We start from the raw sequence: 22,347 nt of genomic DNA on the forward strand, positions 1-22,347 counted from the left end.
AGAGGGTCTGCTTGAGAAAAATACCACACAGAGGATATCTAAGACACAAACATATGTCCAACCAGTAGATTACATGACAGCCTAATGCAACAACAAACAGGAATAGGTCACTTTAAAGAATGATTAATACACGAGATTACTGTGCACGCAGACTTATCTGAAAGCAAACCTTGTAGGTGGGTGTGAACTCTTGCTAAAGTCAGCTCCTATCTTTGCTATACAACAGCAACAAGAATAATTATAATAATTAATGGAGAGCAGTGATAAGGGTAACAATTGCCCACCTGTATATTGACTGACCGCAATGTTGTTACTTCTTTTTTCACACCTACTGCCTTTTGCAATGATTGCCGACTGCCACAAATGCTTTTCCAGCCTCACGCTGGGCTGCTGTTTGCCCAGGGCCAGGCCGCTCAGCCCTGACTGACAGAGTTTACCGAGTTTAAAATTCTGAATTGTGTTTAGTCTCCAATGGCTAAGGTTGCTATGGGCTACATTAGATTACAAAGGGTAATGAGATGAAAACATGAATATTCACTATATAAAGTAAAAGGCCTCAAAATATAGGAGTACAGGAATGGGTGAATAACGTCTGAAAAATACTCCATTAGAAGGGGTTTTTATAGTCTGTCTAAAGATAGCAGATTTGTAATGCAGCCTGTGATTTCTTATTAAGCTGCGACTCCTCTTCCAGCCTCCGCTTTTGGCACGTTTCAGGAGCCCGGAGGAAGGGTTTGCTGCTGCTGAAGGCAGCGTCGCTGGTCACTTCTCCTGTTCTCTGACCAAGGGAGGACGAACGAGGAAGGGGGGACTTTGGGGAGACGACGTCTCGGCTGTGGAGAGGAACCACCGGCGCTGGGGCAGGGTCAGGACTTCTCCCTGCTGGCTGGGAGAGAGGGCTGCGTTTTCTGCAGACGCCTCTCCCTTGTCGGGATTCTGGCCATCCCGGCTGCGCAGTGCAAGACTGTGCTGGGAGCGTGGGGGGCAGAGGCTGCTGACGGGGGTGAAACGGCCGCAGCACGTACAGGTTGAGCTACCAGGCTACGACCTTCTTCCTCCGCATCACTGGCACGCTCCGCTGCGATGCACGCGTTATGCAGGGCGGTAAGCTGGTACCACTTAAGAACGTACTTAAAGAATTAAAGGAACTCAGAATTGAAGGGGAATTTAGAAAAATGCCTAGATATTGAGGGCCTTGCTGAAGGAGAGAGGAGATAATTGACAGCCTTGCAAATTAAGCAGGTGCTGTAAGTGCCATGCTCCGCCAAGGCTTTGCTCTGGATGCTTTTGAGGGGTGACATCCTGACCACCGCTCCCTCCCCGCCGCGGCAGGATGGTCATGCAGGGGGGGTGAACAATTCACATAATATCAAGCAGACATATGGTCTTAAACTAAACTACAGTTTTGCACTGGAGAAGAACAATAGTTTTGTTTTGTTTTGAGTTCCATAAGTATCCTGCAGAAATGCTGGTTTTAGATGTGGCTGGTAGGAGAGTTCGGAAGTGGCTTTGGAATCTCCCCACATACAAAGACGACTGGGAAGAGTCGTTCGCTAACGTTCACTAACACAGACTCTGCCGAGACACTGCAGAAACCCACTTGCATATACATTAACATGAATTTACTGTGTGGCCTTAATACCATTCCATTTATAGATACAAGTTCAATTTGTAACTATAATATACTGTAACTATAAATTCTCATAGAACTATTATTACGTATATAATCATGGCCTATACCTACCAAAATTAATGTATGATTGAAAATATTAACGTATTTATGTAAAATCCCACAAATGCCATTTGCATACTGCTTAGTAGTTTGAAAACTTAAAAGCGAACCGCTGTTTCCAAAGGGCAGAAAAAAGTCAAATTTTGGATTAATGGCTATATTTATACCCAACTAAGGCCAATGCAGTAATTCTGAGAATCCTCATCCACCTGCCATCTTATCAGCCATGCCCAGGCTCTGGGGTCTCCACTCCTAGAACTGTTTTCCATATTTTGTCCAGTGATTGTTTCCTGTGAAATGCAGAAGCAACCCTGAGAGCAGAACTCATCTCCGCTCCTCCGATCCCAGGTGGACGGCTGGCCACGGGGTGACAGCATCCTCTACTTGGTACTTTTGTCTTTCTGACCTTGTGCCTGCTGTATTCACAACGGATAACCCAAAGTAGATACGCTCTACGGGCTGGAAAACACTCAAGCAAGAGCCTGACGAGGTGCTTTGCTCCTGAAACCTTGCTGCGAACCGAAGGGAAACCTCTCATGTCAAGTTTCAACCCACAGTAAAATTTAATGGTCATTATAAACTTATAAAGCCTTGAAAAATAGCTTTTAGTGATTTAAGCCAGGACCGTAAGGTTATATTAATTTAGCTACACTGTGCTTTTACACAGCCTTTCACAATGGATAGCCAACTTAACACGCCTTCCCACAGAGGGTTTAAACCAAGGTGGAGCCTCATTCAAAGGATCAGAAAGCACGGAAGATTTGCTTTAACTTGTTACGGAGGGCATCAGCTTGGCTTCAGCGCTCTTTTAAACACCAAATGGTGAGAAGACAGCTGTACAGCAATGCTCTTTTCACCACGGCTGTCCAGGCTTGGCAAATGGACCAATGCAGGGAAGGCGGCCTCTGGTATTTCATTTTCTTTATGGAATTATCTGTGCTATTGCTTAGAGACAGGCAAGAAGTCAGTAGTTCAAAAAAAATATTTCACACTGTTCCTGACTCAGTACAGGGTGTCTGCTCTCTACAGAATTAAAAAGTAACTATTACTTATAACTAATACTTGCTACCGTATCAAAATTTTACTTTTAGGAACCATTTGCACAGGTACTAGATCGAAAGTAAGAAAAGGTTTACATGAAGTTCAGTTTTGAAAAGCTGGTATTAAAAAGCATGATACAGTAGCTGGAAATACACAAGGACCTCGTTTTTTGACAAGACCTGTGAATGATGATTCCTGAGACGTTTTCTTCTAACAAGCGGTAAGAATTAAGTGCTCTCACTAGTTATTGAATGTAATTTACAAACAACTGAAAACAGACGGTAACAAACTACAGAAAAGCACACTGTACATGAATTTTGATAAGCGTAATGAAATGGGCAACTACAAACACAGTGGAGAAGAGAAAAACATAGAAATATTACAACACATCGTCATTTCATTACGGCATTTTATAGCTATAAAATTACTCAAGCAGTCAACATTTCTATTACTACCTATACTGAAATGCTAACTCAGTGGAATGAAAAACTGTAAACAAGAAGGTCTGACAAGAATTTTTAGGTCCCTAAATAAAAAGATAAGAAGAATATGGATTTTTTTTTTATAACAGACAATTGGCACTTTACAATACTCTAAATGGCATATTTTATGAGAAAGCACATTAAAAATGCCCTTTGTTTTGTTTTTCTCACTTACTAATCTTTTTTTTATTATTTTCCCTACATCCTAGACAGCAAGAGTGGTAACTCTTCCTATTGCTCCTGTGAAGTTTCACGGAAGGTCAGTTCCCCTAACGTTTATGAATATGGGAGATTTTTATCAATGTATTAAGGCAATTTAGCAGCTCCTTTCCCCTCAGGACAGAGCACGCTGTTGCTTGTTGCCTGTCCCTCCGCAAGCCCCTTGCCTCCGGCACCGTGAGCTGGTCCCCGGGGCATGTCCTGCCCAGCCTGACCCGCAGCTGCCTCCGCACAAGCCCCACATGGATTCACAGCCCGCGTGGCGTCCTCACGGCGAAGCACAAGGCACCGGTGCTGCCCGTTCAGCCGCCGGCAGCCTGTGCCCGACCGCTGAGCCTGGACACCCAACTGGAACCCATCAGCAGCACAGCACCATGACGTGAGGTTGTGCAGAACTTACGGGGCTTTATGAGAAGATACTATAACTTTTAAAATGGAGTATGAAAATTTTGGACAGTGACTTCTTATTAGAAGGTTCACCTAAAAAGCAAAGTACAGTGATTTCCTTTAAATAAATTCTTACCAGCATAAAAATACATGCCTACATGAATGTCACGGCTTCTTTTCAAATTAAGAAGAAGGGACCAAGAAATTAATTGTAAAACAGTCATAACGGAGAAAAATACCGTTGGACACGGAATCACGGAATCTTCAGAGTTGGAAGGGACCTCTAGAGATCATCTAGTCCAACTCCCCTGCTAGAGCACGATTGCCTAAAGCACATCCCTCAGGGCTGCATCCAGGCGGGTCTTGAAAATCTCCAGAGAAGGGGACTCCACACCCTCCCTGGGCAGCCTGTTCCAGGGCTCTGTCACCCTCACCGTAAAGAAGTTTTTCCGTGTATTTGAACGGAACTTCCTATGTTCTAGCTTGTGCCCATTGCCCCTTGTCCTGTCACTGGGAACCACTGAAAAGAGCCTGGCTCCGTCCTCCTTGAACCCACCCTTTAGATACTTGTAAACATTAATCAGGTCCCCCCTCAACCTTCTCTTCTCCAGGCTAAAGAGTCCCAGCTCTCTCAGCCTTTCCTCATAAGGGAGGTGCTCCAGTCCCATAATCATCTTGGTTGCCCTACGCTGGACTCGCTCCAGCAGTTCCCTGTCCCTCTTGAACTGGGGAGCCCAAAACTGGACACAGTACTCCAGTTGTGGCCTCACCAGTGCAGAGTAGAGGGGGAGAATGACCTCCCTCGACCTACTGGCCACAGTCTTCCCTATGCAGCCCAGGATGCCATTGGCCTTCTTGGCGACAAGGGCACACTGCTGGCTCATGGATAATTTGCTGTCTACCAGGACCCCCAGGTCCTTCTCCTCAGAGCTGCTTCCCAGCATGTCCGCCCCTAACATATACTGGTGTTTGGCATTCTTCCTTCCCAGGTGCAGGACCCTACACTTGCTTTTGTTGAACCTCATTTGGTTCTTCTCTGCCCAGCTCTCCAGCCTGTCCAGGTCACGCTGGATGGCAGCACGGCCCTCTGGAGTGTCGGCCACCCCTCCCAGCTTGGTTATCATCAGCAAACTTGCTGAGGATACACTCTGTCCCCTCATCTAGGTCATTAATGAATATATTGAACAAAATTGGTCCAAGTATTGACCCCTGAGGGACACCACTGGTTACAGGCCTCCAACTGGACTCTGTGCCGCTGATCACAACCCTCTGAGTTCTGTCACTCAGCCAGCTCTCGATCCACCTCACTGTCACCTCGTCTAGCCCAAACTTCCTCAGCTTCCTAATGAGGATGTTATGGGAGACAGTGTCAAAAGCCTTGCTAAGGTCAAGGTAGATGACATCTACGGCTCTCCCCTCATCCAGCCAACCCGACAGAAACGATTCTGGCCACCCTTTGTGTATGAACAGTTTTTTTCAGTCTTGAAGAGGAGGTCCCTACAGCGCACGAAGGTGTGATGGCGCTGGTGAAAAGCAGGAGCGGGGACTGTGCGGGGAAACCGAGGCCTGGGCTCACCGCCCGTGGTGCTTGAGGGAAGCGCCGGCCAGAGCCTGGGCAGAGCCGGCGCGGCTCCAGGCTTCCCCCTGAAGAAAGGCATCTCTGTCGTGCCACGCAAAGAGAATGTTTTCTTACATATTATTCTAATTAGGACTTTGCTAGTTTTAATGCTACAAAACCAGTGGTTTCCATTCAAACCAAAGCCCTCTGATGAAGAACTGGAGTTGGCTGTCCGACACTGGCCACGCCAGGTCCCCAGCCAGCACTGCCTGGCGGGTGGGGACCGGGATCTCACGCTGCATTCGTCAGGGAAGCAAGGTGAAACGTGGGTCATAACAGTGCAGCACTTCTCTGCCTACCCGTATTTATAGCTGAGGTGGCTGGGTCACGGCGTAATGCTGCTCGAGGAGTGGCAGGAAAACAGACCAAGAACACTGCTCAGGGTGAAGTTTTGGCCTCGCTGAAGTTAACCACAAAAATACCATGAATCAAAGGAGTCGAGCTTTCAACCCCAGGGCAGCCATGGCAGTGTATCAATAAGATCTCATGATACAGTCCAGCAAATAAATAGTTTATGCTGATAAAAAATGAATTTATAAGTAACTTAGTCTGCTGCAACTCAAAGGGATATGACCTTTTCCATTTATCTCAAGAATACGCTGAATCTCGAGCATGACTTTTGAGGGAAAAGTTTACAAGTAAGGCAGGCATGCAACTGTGCCGCTGATCTGCAGAACTCTGTCTGCAAATCGGGCAACTAATTGTATGTGCAAACGATGAAGCAAATGAAAGAAAGAGAAACCCATCCTAACTGATCTTTCATTTTTTGAGAGACGTGAAATGTAGTACTAAGCGTATTCAGTACCGTTTTAACCGAGATACTCTTGTCTTGAATTGCTGGCCAGCATCCCATGATGTGAGACCGTAACGCCACGGACCAAGAACAGAAGTAGAGAGTAATTCATAGACTCAACCAATGGACCATAATTAAAATATCACGTATAAAACAAATTCTGAAATGCTACTTTAAGGCTAACATTACAGTTGGCTACAACTTCCTTCTAAATCCAAATGCTCACTGATTAAGCCCGTAAGCCTGACACAGAAAGTGACTGGAGCTTTCTCTGTCTCTCCCTCCAGTGGAAAAGGCTTTGTTCGATGCATATGCAGAACAAACGGATGCACCATACACTTTCCAGCTGAGAATACCAAGAAGCTTAAAGAATTAGTTTCTAAATACACAGGACTGATCATGTCGTCCTTTGGTTAAAAATCCAAAACCTACTCTGACTGGATATATGACAAATATCTTATATATTAAGCTTGTATTTACAGACAGTAAATAAAAGCAGCTAAGTCATGATAAGCTACAGATATTTTTTTTCCAGAAGAAAAGAAAAAATGGGGGAAAAATGGAGGAAAAACTACTAGGAAGTGAAACCAAGACATTTAGGCCATATTTTTCACTTCTTTCTTGCATGAGCGAAAAGGTTCCATGTTAAAATGTCCTACAGTAACCCCCCTGCTTTTTACCTATTCAAAATACCTGGTTTTGCAGTTCATAGCACGTTGCGGTCATTATTTCAACACAAAGAAAAATAAATCATGTTATTTCTTCCAGGAAAATCAATGTGTTCATTTCATGAACAAAACCGGGACGCTGACCCGCAGTAACTCGAACAGCCGTGAATCCCGTTCTCGGTCCCCCACCGAGGCAGGACTTCTGGCTGAGCCTGGGGCCCGTGCGAGGACTGCGTAGCGGAAAGCAGGATTCCCTGACGTATGACCCAGAACACGAGGAGGGATGGGTGAAAAAAAGCACCCTAATGTAAAGCCAATTTGCTCTTTGTATATGCATGAGTTTAGCTTGCTGGTTTTACATCTTGTATATTTAGCAATATTCTCGTATTCAATTCTCATATTTTATCAATATTCTCCGCTTATGTTCAAAGAAATTTTGTGTTATATAAGCTCAGTGTTAACATCTCTTCCATGCCACCAAACAAATGCCAGCTTCCAGTATACAAACATTAATTACTAATTATTACTATTATTTAGTTACGCAGGGTGGTAAGCGTTTGGGGAGGTGGAATCCAATTACCAGGACTTTGGCCAGAACGTCTGTCTAGACATCTCTGCTCTTGCAAAAATGTTATGGGATCTTCCATGGCAAGAAGTGGTCCGGATCTCGGCCAGAAGCAAGAGTGATCGACCGCTGGCTGTGGCCCCAGGCAGGATTCGCGGCAGCGCGGGGGATGCAGAGCTGCACCGAGGCGCCCACGGCAGGCGTCTCCCCACAGCCAGCGGGTGACGACCCCTTGGCCTGGGGGGGCGCGGCGGCCATCGCATCCCGTCACGCAGCTCAACGACAGCTAGGGCTCAGTGCCTCAACTTTAACTGTGCAAGCCAAAATTTTAGTTAATGAAATATTTTATCTCTAATATTGGTGGCACGTACAAAACAAAACAACGATATGAGCTGGATTTGGCTTCAGTTTTGCAAGGAAACAAAAACAAGCCATAAGATTGAGAAAGAAGGAGCTGGCAGCGGGTAAGCTGCCATCAGAGGCTGGCGACAGCCTCAGAGAGCTGCTCCTGTAGCTTCCTAGCCAAGCCTGCGAGCATCCGGGCAGGGGAGGGGAGAGGATATGATACTTCGCCCATATTACAGGGTATTCCTTTCATTTCACTCCTTACGTCAATTAGACAGAATCAAAATCTGTGTTTCATCCACAGGGATTTCTGTGATGGAACATTTTCACCCGTTTTTTCACTTTTTTACCAGGGGTTCATCTCTGGTGTAACACTTTATTTCCTATTTTTGTTCTAGATAATAATAGACTCACAGAGTAGATACAGTAGCTTAAAACGTTAATGGTACCAACATACATCATTTGGGTGTTAACGCTCTGAGTCAAAGTATTCCGATACTGAGGCAAGAGAGCACAAATGCAGCTAATACTTACTTCACCTCTTCTTGCTCCTGTTCATGTGGTCCTCCCCATCCGTCCCCTGAAGCTCGCTGCTGGTTTTACAGCAATGTCAGCAAGTCTCAGTCACAGCTCTCACAAGCCCTCCAGTATTTACTCCCAGTTTAACTTCTAATTCTTTTGTCAAACACCTCCCATTTTTCCCCACGGCTTCTCTATCTCTTTATACAGCCTTAGGTTACGCCACTTTCAAGCTCCATTCTGGCTGTACCTCAAGGAGAACTGGCGTTACCTCGACCCGAGAGGGCTCCCTAGGCACTCCCGCCTCCGACAGCAGCAGCCTGTCGCCCTCTCTGGGGATCAGTGCTAGGAAGGGACACAGAAAATCTTTTTCCCAGCTACCCGTTTTCACCTGGGAAGGGCAACACCAACTCCCTGTCATGTCCTCCGGGCAGTGTCCTGCGGCCATCTTGCTCTTCCTGCGCTTTTCACCACTCCCGCCCATTACTCCAGATCATCCTTGCCCCGTCCTCCCTCCTCCGCAGCCCTGTCTCGTTGTCCTTGTCTCTCATCAGCTCATTTGCTAGAGCTTTCCTCTTCTGGCTGCAAGTCTTGGTCCCCTTGCTTGGAGACCTCAGGTTGGGCGGAGGCTTCACCCTCCTGCGTCCTGGCTGAGCCCTTCCCTGCACAGCTACCAGTGGCTCCTGCGCAGTTTTGGTCCTGGCTCTTGTTCCGCCTGTGTTTCATCCATGGAGGTTTCCCACTGCTACTCGCTCCAACAGGACGTAAAGGAGAGGAAGGCTCATTTGTCACCGGCCCACAACCTTGCAGGGCATGGCCCTTGGTAGCCCCGAGGAAAACCCTGGGTTGTATCCCGTCTAGCTGTGATTTGCAAAGAACCTAACCACTACAGTAATAACAGAAATCTCTACAGAGATTTGGACATATTTGTGAGGACAAATTTTTCAAAGGTTTAGACCTCGGCCAGATGTTCACACCATTTCACAGGCAGATGAAAAATACAACTGGGATCCAAAGACCATTCACACCAAATTTCTGACCTTTGCTTGAGAGCGGAATGACACCGTATTGACAGAAACGCGTGAAGAATCTGCACACCATTCATGCAACAACGTAATTCTGCCAAACCTTGTTCTGGCTGAAAGCACTAATGTTGGTGAAATCAAGGAGAAGAGCATTTCTGTTATAAAATTCCTACCTATTTCCCCTCACCTCTTTTTATCCTGACCAGGTACGCAACTAATGAAATACACTCAGAGATGTACACACTGCTGGTCTTCCGTTATCATACTCAATCAATAAGAACAATTTAGAGCAGTGGTAACCTCTCCATGCATACTTCCATTATCCCAAGGGATCAATATAATCAGTATCGCAGCTGGCTGGTGAGAAATAATGAGATTATGATAACAAAAAGGCAAGCTTTCCAAATTTTCTCTTAGTGTATGCCAAAACACGATACTTTTCTATCTGTCTATAAAGGACAAAATAGCAATATTTAAGAATATTGTATCTATTAAAAAAAAAGTATATAAAAAGTATGTTTTTATCTCTGATTTCTTGTAACTTTAACTTTCTTTGCATATGCAGTATTTCTTTCCCTTAAAAGCAACTGTGAGATTCGACTTCTTCATTCTTGGAAAGGGTCCGCACATGTTTAAAATTGTACCAAATTTTCCACAGATTTCTCCCAAACAGGACTGCCACTTGCAAAAATCTTGGTTTTGTAGGATAGCTAAAATTCACCTAAGGGATACAGCTGATTGAAATCATGCATGTGTATTAAAAAATTAAAAAATTAAAAAGCCAAATTACTCTAACAGTCTTAGCAGTTACGGAACATGTTTAGTGAAACTGAAAAAGCAGAATCTAAGCTCCTGTCCTCTTTCCTGACACCCCCCACGCGATGGCACTGGGCTCTGCACCCCCACTTGGAGTCCACTCCTGCGTGCACGGCCAGCCCGCTTTCAACAGCGTGGGGCAAAGGCCGCCTTTATGGCCGCAATAAGGTACTTTAACAGGCTGTCTGGGTCCAGCGCTTAAAAGTAGCTCCCCACCTCTAGCCCACGACCACGTCGGGTCTGCTTCACGAGCCGCTGTACCAGACAGGACGGGCTGAGCGCGGAGGATGAGCCGTGGGGCACCGTCGCACGCGGACCACCCTGTCACTGGGCAGGGCTGGGGGGTGCGGGAAGGCTAAACGTTTATGAAAGGAACCAAGATCATCCTCATTTCTACAGTATATACGCGAACTCTCATTTTACCTACAGTGCTAGTAACAATTATGTTTTAGCTAGCTAGTGAAATAAATGGATTATATATGAATCTTACCTGGGAGGAAATGAGATGTCCAGTTCATACAATCTGTCTTTAAAGACTGACAGCTCTCTGTCAAATTCTAAAAGCTATAAAAGATAGAAACAAAGGCATTCACTCTTTAATGTTCAACTGAAGCAATCTAAAAATGCTACATTATAAGAAAGGAAATAAACAGAGACTTTGATTACACAGCTCAGGTAAATCCCTCATACAATCACTTCTAAAACATAGTGCAAAACAGTCAGTACGATTTTGATACATAAACAGTTCACTGAGGAAAGTGTTTAAAATGTTCCTTTTCATCTCAGCGAAGCACGTTACACCAGCTCTTTACAGCGGTGACCTATACGTACACTTACTATTTCAAGACAGCTAAATTTTTTCAAATTTTATTAGCAGTCTTTTCAAAGATAAACCAGATTAGCATTAAAAAAGTACAGCAAACTGATACGCTAATCAGCCCACAAAAATGCCAGCAAAAAGTACCATATTACTTTATATTATCTCCAGCTCAGATAAGAAGGTACAATAAACACGGGGATGTGCACATCACTCTTCCTAAGCAAAGACAAGCGGTGGTTTTGCACACCTATTTTGGGTGGTGCATGTCAGATAGCAGGGAGAGGGATACGTGGCAATGGGCAAAACGTGTTCCCAGGCAGCAGCCACCACGCAGTGCTGGAAGCAGGTATTTAACAGAGATGTTCATAACTCTAGATTTAACGTCCTGTATAAATATTAGTCCTTGCCAAATTTGTTTTCCCCCAGACCCCTACAGAGAAAATAAATATCTGCAGTCTTTTGTGCATAAACGCAAACAAGTCAATGACAATTGTCCACTTTAAGCCAATAACTGTTCTGATGGACACGAACGACCTTATTTCAGATCCATGGCCAGTGTTAAACCTGTCGTCCAAGTGAATTAGCGAGGTAAAGGACAAAAAGCTCATAATCCGCACTGTTGCTGGCCGTGGCTCCAAGTGCCACTTTCTGTTTCGAGGAGCGTGTCATCCCAACGGCGTCCCGCAGGACGGCGGCGTGTTTGCCCGCTGTTCATTAATCACGTCCCATCCCACAGCTGTGCTGATACCATTGTATGAATGGCAGAGGTTCCCAAAGAAATTAGATTGCGTCCCTCTCTCCCCTCTGCCACCTCATAAATCATTCCTGAAATGTGCAATTAGCAGCTACTTGTACACATTAATTATCTGTGTGAAAAGCAGCTACCTGAACCACCTGCACTGCTGATTAGCTCCCTCTCCACGGCCCACCCAGAGCTGCCGTGTTGCCATACGGACCTACTTTGACGCGAGGATGCCAAATGATGGGCAGCTTTCCCTATTTTAGTGCATTGACACCAAACTCTGTGATAGCAGGTTGGAAAAGATTCTGCAACGCAAATAACTGCAGGCAATTTCTATGTGTTTTAACATCTCATCAAAAGCCCTCAGTATCAAAGGTGTTTGGACAAATATTCATAGACATCTGTGTGGAAACTTATGGGATGATTCTAATAACGTGCTCAATCCTAAAAATGTTGGGATGGTTCAACCACTTTTCTTACTGAAACAATCTCAACATACTTCAGGAAAAAATGGCTCATGGTGCATGTTTTCAGCCTGGGATGCTCTATTTCAGTATGTGCAGACAGACGTGTAGCCACAACACACGCAGGAACTGGCTATGAAAACAAATGTTACCCTCCCTCTCCTGCTCCAAGCGCCTCCCTCCACCTTAACGATATTATCTGCCCATCGTGACTCTAACACAAGGAAAAAATCTACCACCCCAGTTAAAACTTTTCTTTGAAATACGTATCTATGAATACAGTGCAAATACATTTTCCCGACTGTTGCCAAGTAAACAGATCAGAGCAGGAAAGTGGAAGCATCAGGAGAAAGAGAGCTATTTCTGAAGTGTGAAAACTGCCAGGACTGAATAGAAGGACAATGCTCCATAGAACACAATGGTATAAATTACTCATGGGCATTCCGAGGGCTGGCGATGTTAAACAGATGCATTGTCCTCTCGCACCAATTCACACTTTCAAAATTTTATACATTCAGATTGTTCTTGCCGTCATGATACTTGCAAGCTAAATGAAGGCTGGGGTTTAGAGGACTAAGCGTTCAGAGGTGCGTTACTTTCCGAAGAAGTTTCTGGCGTGTTTATTTGCGGCAGTTGCTCGTTTAGCTGTGTCTGTGCTATGCAGATGAGCTGCTGACACTGGTGACAGAGAGGACAGATAATGGGAACAAGACGGCATTGTGCGCTGCGCTCTCTATCAGTCCCCAAGCTCTCCCAGGTAGGGGGACATCTTTAACCTGAAATGACACAGCCAAAACCTCAGGATGACCCAGCTGGATGTCAAAGCCCAACCAGGTGCCTAGAATTTCGGGAATGCTCACTGTAGACAATTCATCCTCACGTGTGTAACAGTTAAATACTTTCACTGGATTATTTACACAAACTTTTATTTCTTGCTATATTTAAAATAATTATTTAATTTTAACAAATTATTCATTTTTGCCTAGATATTAAGTGACTGTGTTACAGTATCTGGAAGCTTCTGTTCCACCGTGTCCACAAACTACACAACATCTGCTCATTCTTAACGAAGGGCAATGACAAGTTGTTCGTGTGTTCAGGACGGCGCAGCGTGAACCTCCCTCACAGCTTTTCTCCATTTACCTGGCAGCACTGCAGACAGTGCGGGAGATGAGGCGGAGAAACAATGAAAATTTCAACTGTGCGTTTTAAAAAAACCTCCAGTTAATTTTAAAGTAGAAGAGCATGTTTTAACTATTTTTTTTTTTTGGTATTAAAAGCACTTGGGTTCACACCGAAGCCTGCAATCTCAAGATGCAAGATTATCGGTGAAAAACCAAGGCATCCACTAGGTCTTGTCACAAACGGTTATAAATGTCACTTTCAATGCAACTTAGTAAGAGCAGGAACGGGACCCGACACGGGCATCACTTCATTGTGTTTGCCTTGTGACCGGTACCTGGGTGTCTGGAGCTCCTCGGCACTACAGAAAACAGATGAAAATTAATATAGGCCAGATGATACTGAGATCAGGCAGAATCTCACAGGGTAACGTCTTTATTTTTAAAGCAAGTATTTAAAAAGACCCCACTCTGAACATACTCTACTCTCGGCAATTTTCAGCACAAACTTCTCACTTATTTCCATATTGTCCACTAAACTGCATTGTGAATAATGTCATTACTGCAACAGTAAACATGAGTATGTCTGTCACTCTAATGTCTTAAAAATGACAAGGAAATTAAGTCCAAAGCCTAAAAATCAATATATTGTTCCATTTAATTTACTCATTATGAGATCATCCTTACGAACCAAATCTTTAAGGTGTTACATGACGTGCTGGGGTAATTTCAGCAATTACACAGAGATTTTAAAATGCTGTGGCTGGAAGTTAATTTCTGAACGATATGTCACAGGGAGTTCAGAACACTGTTTTTTTTCCCCCAACTCAATTTCACCAATGTATTTACACATAAATGATAGCAAGGATGATGCAGGGCTCAGGTTTTATCTGCTGTAACCACTGCGTTGCTGATATTATGTCGAGATATTTGCTCTACAACGTCCAGCCCAACAAGAACGTTTGATTAACATCTTCCAAATGAAAATAACATCCATACATACGAGTGATACACCTATAGTCAGCTAATACCCCGCGAGACGCAGAGATAATATGCTGTGGGGAATGCAGCCACGCAGTAGGTGTAGAAAGGCACACATCCACAGGCCTGTGGCTGTGAGGAAGAACGCATAGGGCAGCATATTATTTTTAAAAACAGGGTACGTTTATTGATAGGATCTTGTAGTCTGAAGTTATGTATTTCTGTTTAGCAAACTTCATGAGCCAAATGCTTCAGTTATACTGAAGCTCCTATTGACCCGCGCAGGAGTTGGCTTGGTATCAGTGAAGTTCTCTGCACAGCATTAAGAATGACTGCATTTGCAGTAAAGGATATTCCCTATTTAATTTGAGTGGAATTAAAAGCATTTAATGTCGCCTCTAACAGCCGCATGCCCACCACCTCCTAAGGCAATTATCAAAATTGTTAGTTTTTCCAGGCGACTGTGATGTCTGCAAAAGCTGCTGAAGAGAGTTTATTTTTTTCCTCCCTTACCCCTGTCAGCACTGTGAGGTACACGCGCATTGACGTACGAGGGCGCAGGAGGAGGCGATGCGCGATCCCAGGGCCCGGGGTCCTGCTCCAGCGAGTCTGGCGCCAGCTCACTGTCCCTGCAGCTCATGGGGCCACACGTGGTGAGGCAGCGCGCGCTTTGGCCAAAGGAAACAACTAACCAGAATACTAAATTTTGTTACTATGTAGCTTGACAGTAATCAAAGAATTATAAGAGTTTAGCCAGCTGTAGAAATCAAGGTAATTTTGCTAGCTTCAGTTTAAAGTGAAGAGGCACGCTTAAAAGGTCAATGTCCATCGGCGTGCCACAACGGGCCACCTTGGCTAAAATCACACACGCGCGAACCCTCTCGAACAGGGCGACTTAATTCAGTCATTGGAGTAGAACAACGGCAATTACTCATCAAGACCTACAGACCAAAGTCAGAGCATTGGTAGATCAGAAGGTGATATTAGCAGCATGTATCAAATCCATCTGCAGGGCCCACCAGAGAATTCACAGCTGTGAAAGGGAAATGAAGTTTCAGACCAAAAAGAGGAGATGAGCATACAGAAATGACCTCAGAGAATTAAAATACGTGGACGCTGGTCACTTTAACCTCCTTTGCCAGTCTTGTATGGCATACATTTTTTTTCAAGAGACTTTGGAAATACAGTAATTTTATCCAGCTTTCCAGTCAAAGAAAAATATTTAGAAACTGATTCAGCAGTCTACTGACTTCAAATAAAGGTCTGTGGAAATGCTGATCCCTCCCACTTACCCATGAAAATGTCATACACAATTCTGCTCTGGCCTTATTTTAAAGCTACTGTTTGCTCAAGCTAAGACTTTGTAAAATGATCCACTGCTATATATTTTGAATCTTACTTTTCTCTCATAAAGTCATTCTTTAAAATCATGTTTCAGAGAAAAAAGTCAAAATTATTAAATATAAATATACCACTTGCACTGCTTTTGTATATTATTGTATTTCTGCATATGCCTGAGAATTTGTCTATCCATCCCGAATGGCTGTGTTGTCAAACCATAAACTCCTACATAAATGCGGACGTATGGCACACAGAGAAACTGCACCACGTGTCTTTTTCTCAGCATGAGAAGAGTTAGGCACAGGCAGCCCAAGACTGTCAGCACTGAAGGCTCCCCATGCCGATACTAATTCAGAAAATCTCTGAATTCAGTGGAAGCTCCTCCAGGAAAACGCCGTTTTGTTCTTGTTTTGACAATACGCCTCCCTCTCCCAGGAGACATTCCAATGGTTTAAAGGACATGAACATTTTCTAATAAGCATGCCAACTTTTTCAGAAAACTGCTCTGGAAAATGCATTTAAAAATAGTATTTCTGTTATGGAAATATTTAGATTGCTTAAAATGTCTAGAAAGAACTACGCTTTCCCTTGATGTCTATTGATCGCTAGAGTAATTACTGGAGACTACTATTGGCTCTGTCTCATTAGAGCTCCCTTCTCTGTCCCCTGGCCTGGCTTCTCGCGTTCCCACACTTCTCGCCCTCTCTCACCGGGTCTGTGCCGCAGGGCCCGCGCAGGGCTGGAGGTGGCCACAGCCACAGGGCCCGGGAGCCGCCAGAGGCAGTAATGCGGCACCGGGTCCCCAAAGCGGTGCCAGTGACAGGGAGGGCAGGGCGAGCGCCCAGGACACGGCAGGGGAATGTGCCCCAGACTGGGGCTTCCAGCAGCATCAGCGTCTAAGGCAGACACCCGTCAGAGCTCACCCACCGCCGTGCTGCTCGTTCTGAAAGATGCCTAGTGCCTTATGGTATCTGTTGGGCTGTAACACACACACCTGAACAGTGACTGGGATTAAAACGTGCTTTCAAACTTTTCCAATTATGTACCCCTTACATTTTTCCAATGGAGGCTGTAGCCCTTTTAGGCATTTTCATACGTTTGGATTTTGCATATAATCTTGCTTTTCCTAAATGCCCCGTGTGGATGCTTTCAGTTGAAGTCCATGGACTTCAGGCAGGAACGAGGAGTACGGAGGCGCTGGGAGTCAGCACCCTGCTGGCAGCTCCCCGGGGCGCAGGCACCCCTCTGAGCTCCAACACGCAGCGGAGAATCCAGATCTTACCCTGGGATATTTGTGTTACTCGAAAAAAACATAAAATCAGAATCCCGCTGTACTACTCAGGTTACTAGTTCTCAATAAGGAGACTGAACTTCAGTAAATGTAAAGACTAAACTAGTTAGCTGAGAAGTTAAAAGCACCGCATCAGGCTGAGCACAGAGTCAGTCACGCAGCAGCAGCCACTCGCGGCAACACTCTGCTGACAACAGACGCGCCTTTCACACCCCAAGGGCTCCTCGCCGCCACGTGCTCTGCAGAGGCAGCTCACCCCCCGTCCCTCCCGCTCCCCAGCGCCCGACTGAGAGCCCCGGACACCTGACCACGCAGAGACTACAGCTCCCGTCACGCCGAGCGCCAGCCCCCCGTCTCCAGCGGATGGATGTTTCTTGCTCTTTAGCCCATCGATACAGAGGGAAAGCGATGGGGACTCTCGGTGAGAGCCAGTTCTCAGTGACTTTACAGCTGGACAAAGTCTGAGTACGAGCCTCCTCTTTCCTAGTGGTAAAAACTGCACTTGTCACTCACTCTTCGGGGATTCCTGTGTTTGTCTTCATTTAAAAAAACTGACTCTGCCAAACTGCATTCATGCAAATTGCCTTTTTCGAAACTTTGCAGGAATAGACACTTTAACATTATTGTAATTAATTCATTAAGTCTGTACAACAGCTTGTAACAGAACTCACTCAAAGTGGCAAGAATGACTGTGTGGATGCTAACTTTAAAAATAAGAGTTTTTAATTAGGAATATTCTGCTTGCCAATGCAACAGATTCAGTGGGTTATTTCACTAAACTTTACACGTCTGTTACGGTGAAACATTAACACGGATTTGTTCCACTAGGGAGTTCAAACCAGCATGCACTGTCCTGTCAAATTGTCAGTCTGCTGAGCTGCAATTTGACAAAAGCATAAAAAAATGTCGAATACAGTTTTTGGAGTTACTTGTAAAAAGGAACTTTTGTAGGAGCTCACTTGTAAAAAGGAACTTCCTTGAAGAAAGACTACGATCCTTGTTTCTTACTTGGGGAAAACTCCCACCGAGGGCTGAGCCTTCCCCTGAGCGAGGCGCGCGAGGGCCTGGCTGACCCGCGTCCTGTGGGGAGCGGGCAGGGCGCCAGCGGCCGCTGAGGGCCCGGCGTCCCACTCCGCCTCCAGTCCCCCGCACACAGCCAGGCATCTTGAAAGGTCATCTACAACTTCCCGACACCTAAAACGCGAGGAGTTTCTCTCCCAGAGGAGACTCAAACTCATACCCTGTGTGTCCGGAGCTGCCTACATGGCTTTTCTTTCAACACCTACGTAGTGTGAAACGCACACACAGTCCTAGGACCAGGGACCAGAACCCATCTCTCCGCATCCTTGCAACTGAGTGCTCCGCTCTCATACATTCTTTTGGTATGAAAGCAGCCTTAAGTATGATGTTTCATGTTAAACTTACTACTTGTTGGTCTATATGCGTGTGTGCACACCTCTGTGCATGCAGACATCCACCTGTGAGGTTATGAGGGGTACCTGGAGAATGAAGAAGGGCTGGACTACTGCAGAGACTTGGCGAAAAAAAAGTAAGCACCTTTCTATCTTTATCTGGATTGCTGTAGACTTCAGGCAAGATGTGGAAGCCTAGGTAGGGAGCTTTTGTATATGCACAGATCTTAACTGTAAGGCATGACGGTGAGATCCATGAACTGGAATACAGGTGCAGACGTTGTCTCTCCCGATATCCTCCTGTGTGCTGCAAAGGTTAAAAGGGTGCCGGGGGCCAAAGGATGTCTGCAGGTCGTACCAACTACAGGCTGGATTACAGAGTGCAAATACCTGCTCTCTAGATATACTTAAAGAAGGACCAGAACCTAAAAAAAAGAAATATAGCACAGTACACCTGACCTGCCTTAGGACTTACAATAGCTGTGTAGAACAGGACAGCGGGACAAAAGGTCATGAAATAGTATTTGTAACTTTGGGATATGGGCAAATTCTACACCGGAATAATTCTTTTATTTGGAACACAAAGCTGTCAGTAAATAGCTAGCAGAGCACATCTTGATTGACTTGTGCTTGCAATCCGGCTTTAAATTTATGTTTGCTAGTGAGAGCAATTTATTGATAATATTTCCGATGTCTGTCATTACTCATTTTGCAGTTTATCCAATGGCCTATCAAGTAACCACTAACTTAAGCAAACACAATTCCAAGCACAGGGCTACTGTTTTTGAGTAAAGCAATAGAGCACGAAGCCATTTTCCTACTAGTACTTAAGAAAAGCAGGCATCTCAGATGACCCCCTTAAATAAAAGAGGCAGTTCCAGGACGCACAGGATTTCCTATGACCAGTCCTAGGTAACAATGGTCCTAAGCAATCAATTTCTTTCCTCTATCCTAATTTGCCCTTATACATCATATTCAAGATTTTATCTGGACAGGGGCTGGTTGGCTCAGTGGATAAACCTCTGCCTTTTCACCTCTGGGATCATGGTTCAAGTCAAACCCTGATGAAATGCACTTGATCGTCCTAATCTAGTTCTTAGTGGACAGTATTCCCATTATCTTTAAAAGGGTCAGAGCCAAGGCCATTGGGAAGAGTGCATTGTGCTATATCTTGTCTGTTGATTAATACATTTTCAGTGATGCCAGATCCTTAACCTTCACGAGCACACATATTCTCACAAAAAGCTTAATAAAGGTCCCCCGTGGACTAAACCTTTCTTCTCAATTTGCATATCATTTCAGGATTTCCTGGGAATATTAAAAAACCCACAAACAAATTACTCATCATTTAAAAGTATGTTTGCCTGAACTGTTTGTAATAATACCTCTCAGTTAATTAACATGATAACAAATCACTTTAAATCATTACTTGGCATAGAGAGAACAAGACCTTTATAACTCAATCCATTTTTACAGCACATTATAATTTTCTTCTCATACTGTATCAGTTGAAGCTAAACAGACACACAGAATAAAGGGAACCTACCCTCGAAGGATGATTCCACTGTTGAAAACATAGAAACTGCACAAGAATGTGGTCTCTGTACAAGTTTACTGTTTGTTCTCTGCAGCAAGAGACTGCTGAAGGACCACTGACAGCAACGTGAAGCTCTTTGCTTATTTTTTCCCATTATAAAAACAATTAAAGTAAGAAATGGAAGCACTTCCATTTCATGAATATCTAGGCTGGAGACCATTGGGCTTTTCTGCATAACTCCCTGCAATCTGTTTTGGAACTGATGCTGGTAACAGCCATGTCCTCTGCACCACCTGCCTCTCCGGGAGCTATGGTGGGGCCGGCACCCTCGGTCTCACCTCTCCCAGCGGCGGTGGCCGGGGCAGCAGCTGCCACCACGGGTGGACACGGGTGGCCACCGCTGACAGCACGTGTCTGTGCCAGCGTGGGGCCGGCGCTGTCGCGGGGAGGACAGAGGGCAGGGATAAGCCCTGCCAGCACAGCTCTGCAGCTCCTACCCGTTACCATGAACACCAACGGACCCTCTCTTGAGTCTGATTTTAGTAGGAATAACATCAGGTTCAACTCTTAAGACAATTAATTCACTGGTTACTCTTATTACACAGCTGTGGTTGAAATCCTAAGGACAGAACATTAGTTTCTATCTGGATTGAGTCTTTATTATGGTTCATACGAAAAATAGGAATGTACGCACCATTCCTCATTTACGATTGTAGTTATCATGAAACAATTCCTAACGATTAAATCATTCCCCTGGAGTCATTAAGAGTTTTTACATTGTTACTATATATTTATTTAACTGACTCCTGAAGAAACAGAATTTATCTCACGGTTCTTTTGTACAAATCAATAACATGATTATAATTTTTTAATTAAACAATTACCCTTGGCTTGCTTTTCTTTCAACTGTTTTGAAATTAACAGGGAACTACAAAATACAAGATATTTTGAAAAAAAGCCAACACTTATAGCCTGATGTATCATAAATGATTAAGGAATTTGAAAAAAAAAAAAGGTAAAAGTGTAAATTTATTCAAGAACTTAGAATCATAGAATGTGTTGGGTTGGAAGGGACCTTCAAAGGTCATCTAGTCCAACCCCCCTGCAGTAAACTTCCTGCACACTGCCACTCTCCCGAAAGCAGCGTCACGCTAATTTTGATCAGTTGAGAGCGGTCAAACGCAAAGCTTGGGCCAAGTTTAGCGTGAGCAGCGCCCTCGTGAGCGGGGTGAGGTCGGGGCGGCCGTCACTGTGGACCCCGAGCCCTCCCTTGCATGGGGCCTCCTCCTGCGCTTTGGGCAGCGAGGAGAGGAGCACGAGAGAGGTCGGGGCATGGCGGTGGCTCCCAGCTGGGTCTGCCGCCTCTGGAAGGGGCCAGCAGCCGCTCAGACCAGAGAAGCCCCGTCTGTTCTTTGCCCACCGCTCATGGGCAAATCCCCGGAGCGGGAGGGACGGCGGCGCTGTACAGCACAGCCTCGCTGCACCCAACCAGCACCGCCAGAGGCCTTCAGCTTTCTCTAATTCAAAAGCAACAACTTACACTGGAATCTGTCTGACGCTAAGGTGAAACTCTACACGTTGTACCTCCTCTTGTCCCACCCTTCTCATCGCCACTGCTCTGGAACACCCTTCCCACAGCACCCGGGCACGGTAGTTCTGCTGGAGTTACGCCCTGCTCCGTCCGATGTACTGTAACTTTGACGTACAATTCGGAACATACGAATTCAATATTAAGAGAGCTCTGCATTACGGCTGCAGCTATTTTCAAATAGGTTTTCTCTTTTTTCTATCACTACACAGCTGGATAATCTGAGCGTTCCTTTCTGAAATAAAATGATATGGAATGGTCATAGCACTATCGAGGTAATAAATATAGGTAATTGCTAAGCGAACTTTGGAACAAGTTACAGATAAGTCTGGATAAGCTACAGATTAGTTTGGAAAAATTAGACCTGACAGATTACTGCACGCATTTTAAACTGAATTTCTGTTGAACAGTTAATTTGTATCTATATCAGATTTTTCATAAAAAATACTCATTTTTATAAATATATCTTAAGATATATTTGTTGATTACAATGTAAAAAAGAAGGAATAACTGTGTATGGACAATGACAAAGTAGCCTGTTGATAACAAATATTTGTCAGGTCCTGTCATATCTGTACAGATTCCAATGTTACTGAAGAGACACCACACTGATAAAAAAAAATACCCTCAGAAAAATCAATGGATTTTGAGCTAAAGCAGTTGCTAAACACACAGAAAACATCTTTATCCAACAGCCATAGAGCTGTGAAAATTCCCAAGCCTTGCACTGGTACAGCTAAGGAAAATTTAATCTTCCCAAATACTCATCAGGGCACTCCATCCTGCAGACCTGACAGCCCCACTTATAATTAATTATACAATTTCGATGGGAATATCGAC

At 44.8% G+C, this 22,347-nt stretch overlaps 1 protein-coding gene across 2 annotated transcripts in view; it reads right to left on the reverse strand.

Annotated features, from left to right (window-relative positions):
• Positions 1–22,347, reverse strand: part of INPP5A (inositol polyphosphate-5-phosphatase A) — a 236,767-nt gene that overhangs the window by 15,774 nt on the left and 198,646 nt on the right. For both annotated transcript variants that reach the window (XM_063338975.1, XM_063338976.1), the window contains exon 12: positions 10,701–10,774. In XM_063338975.1, the coding sequence (XP_063195045.1) occupies positions 10,701–10,774 (74 nt within the window). The remainder of the gene's footprint in view (positions 1–10,700; positions 10,775–22,347) is intronic.

Source organism: Chroicocephalus ridibundus, chromosome 6 (genome assembly GCF_963924245.1).
Source record: "Chroicocephalus ridibundus chromosome 6, bChrRid1.1, whole genome shotgun sequence".
In the NCBI taxonomy this organism is placed as follows: Eukaryota; Metazoa; Chordata; class Aves; order Charadriiformes; family Laridae; genus Chroicocephalus; species Chroicocephalus ridibundus.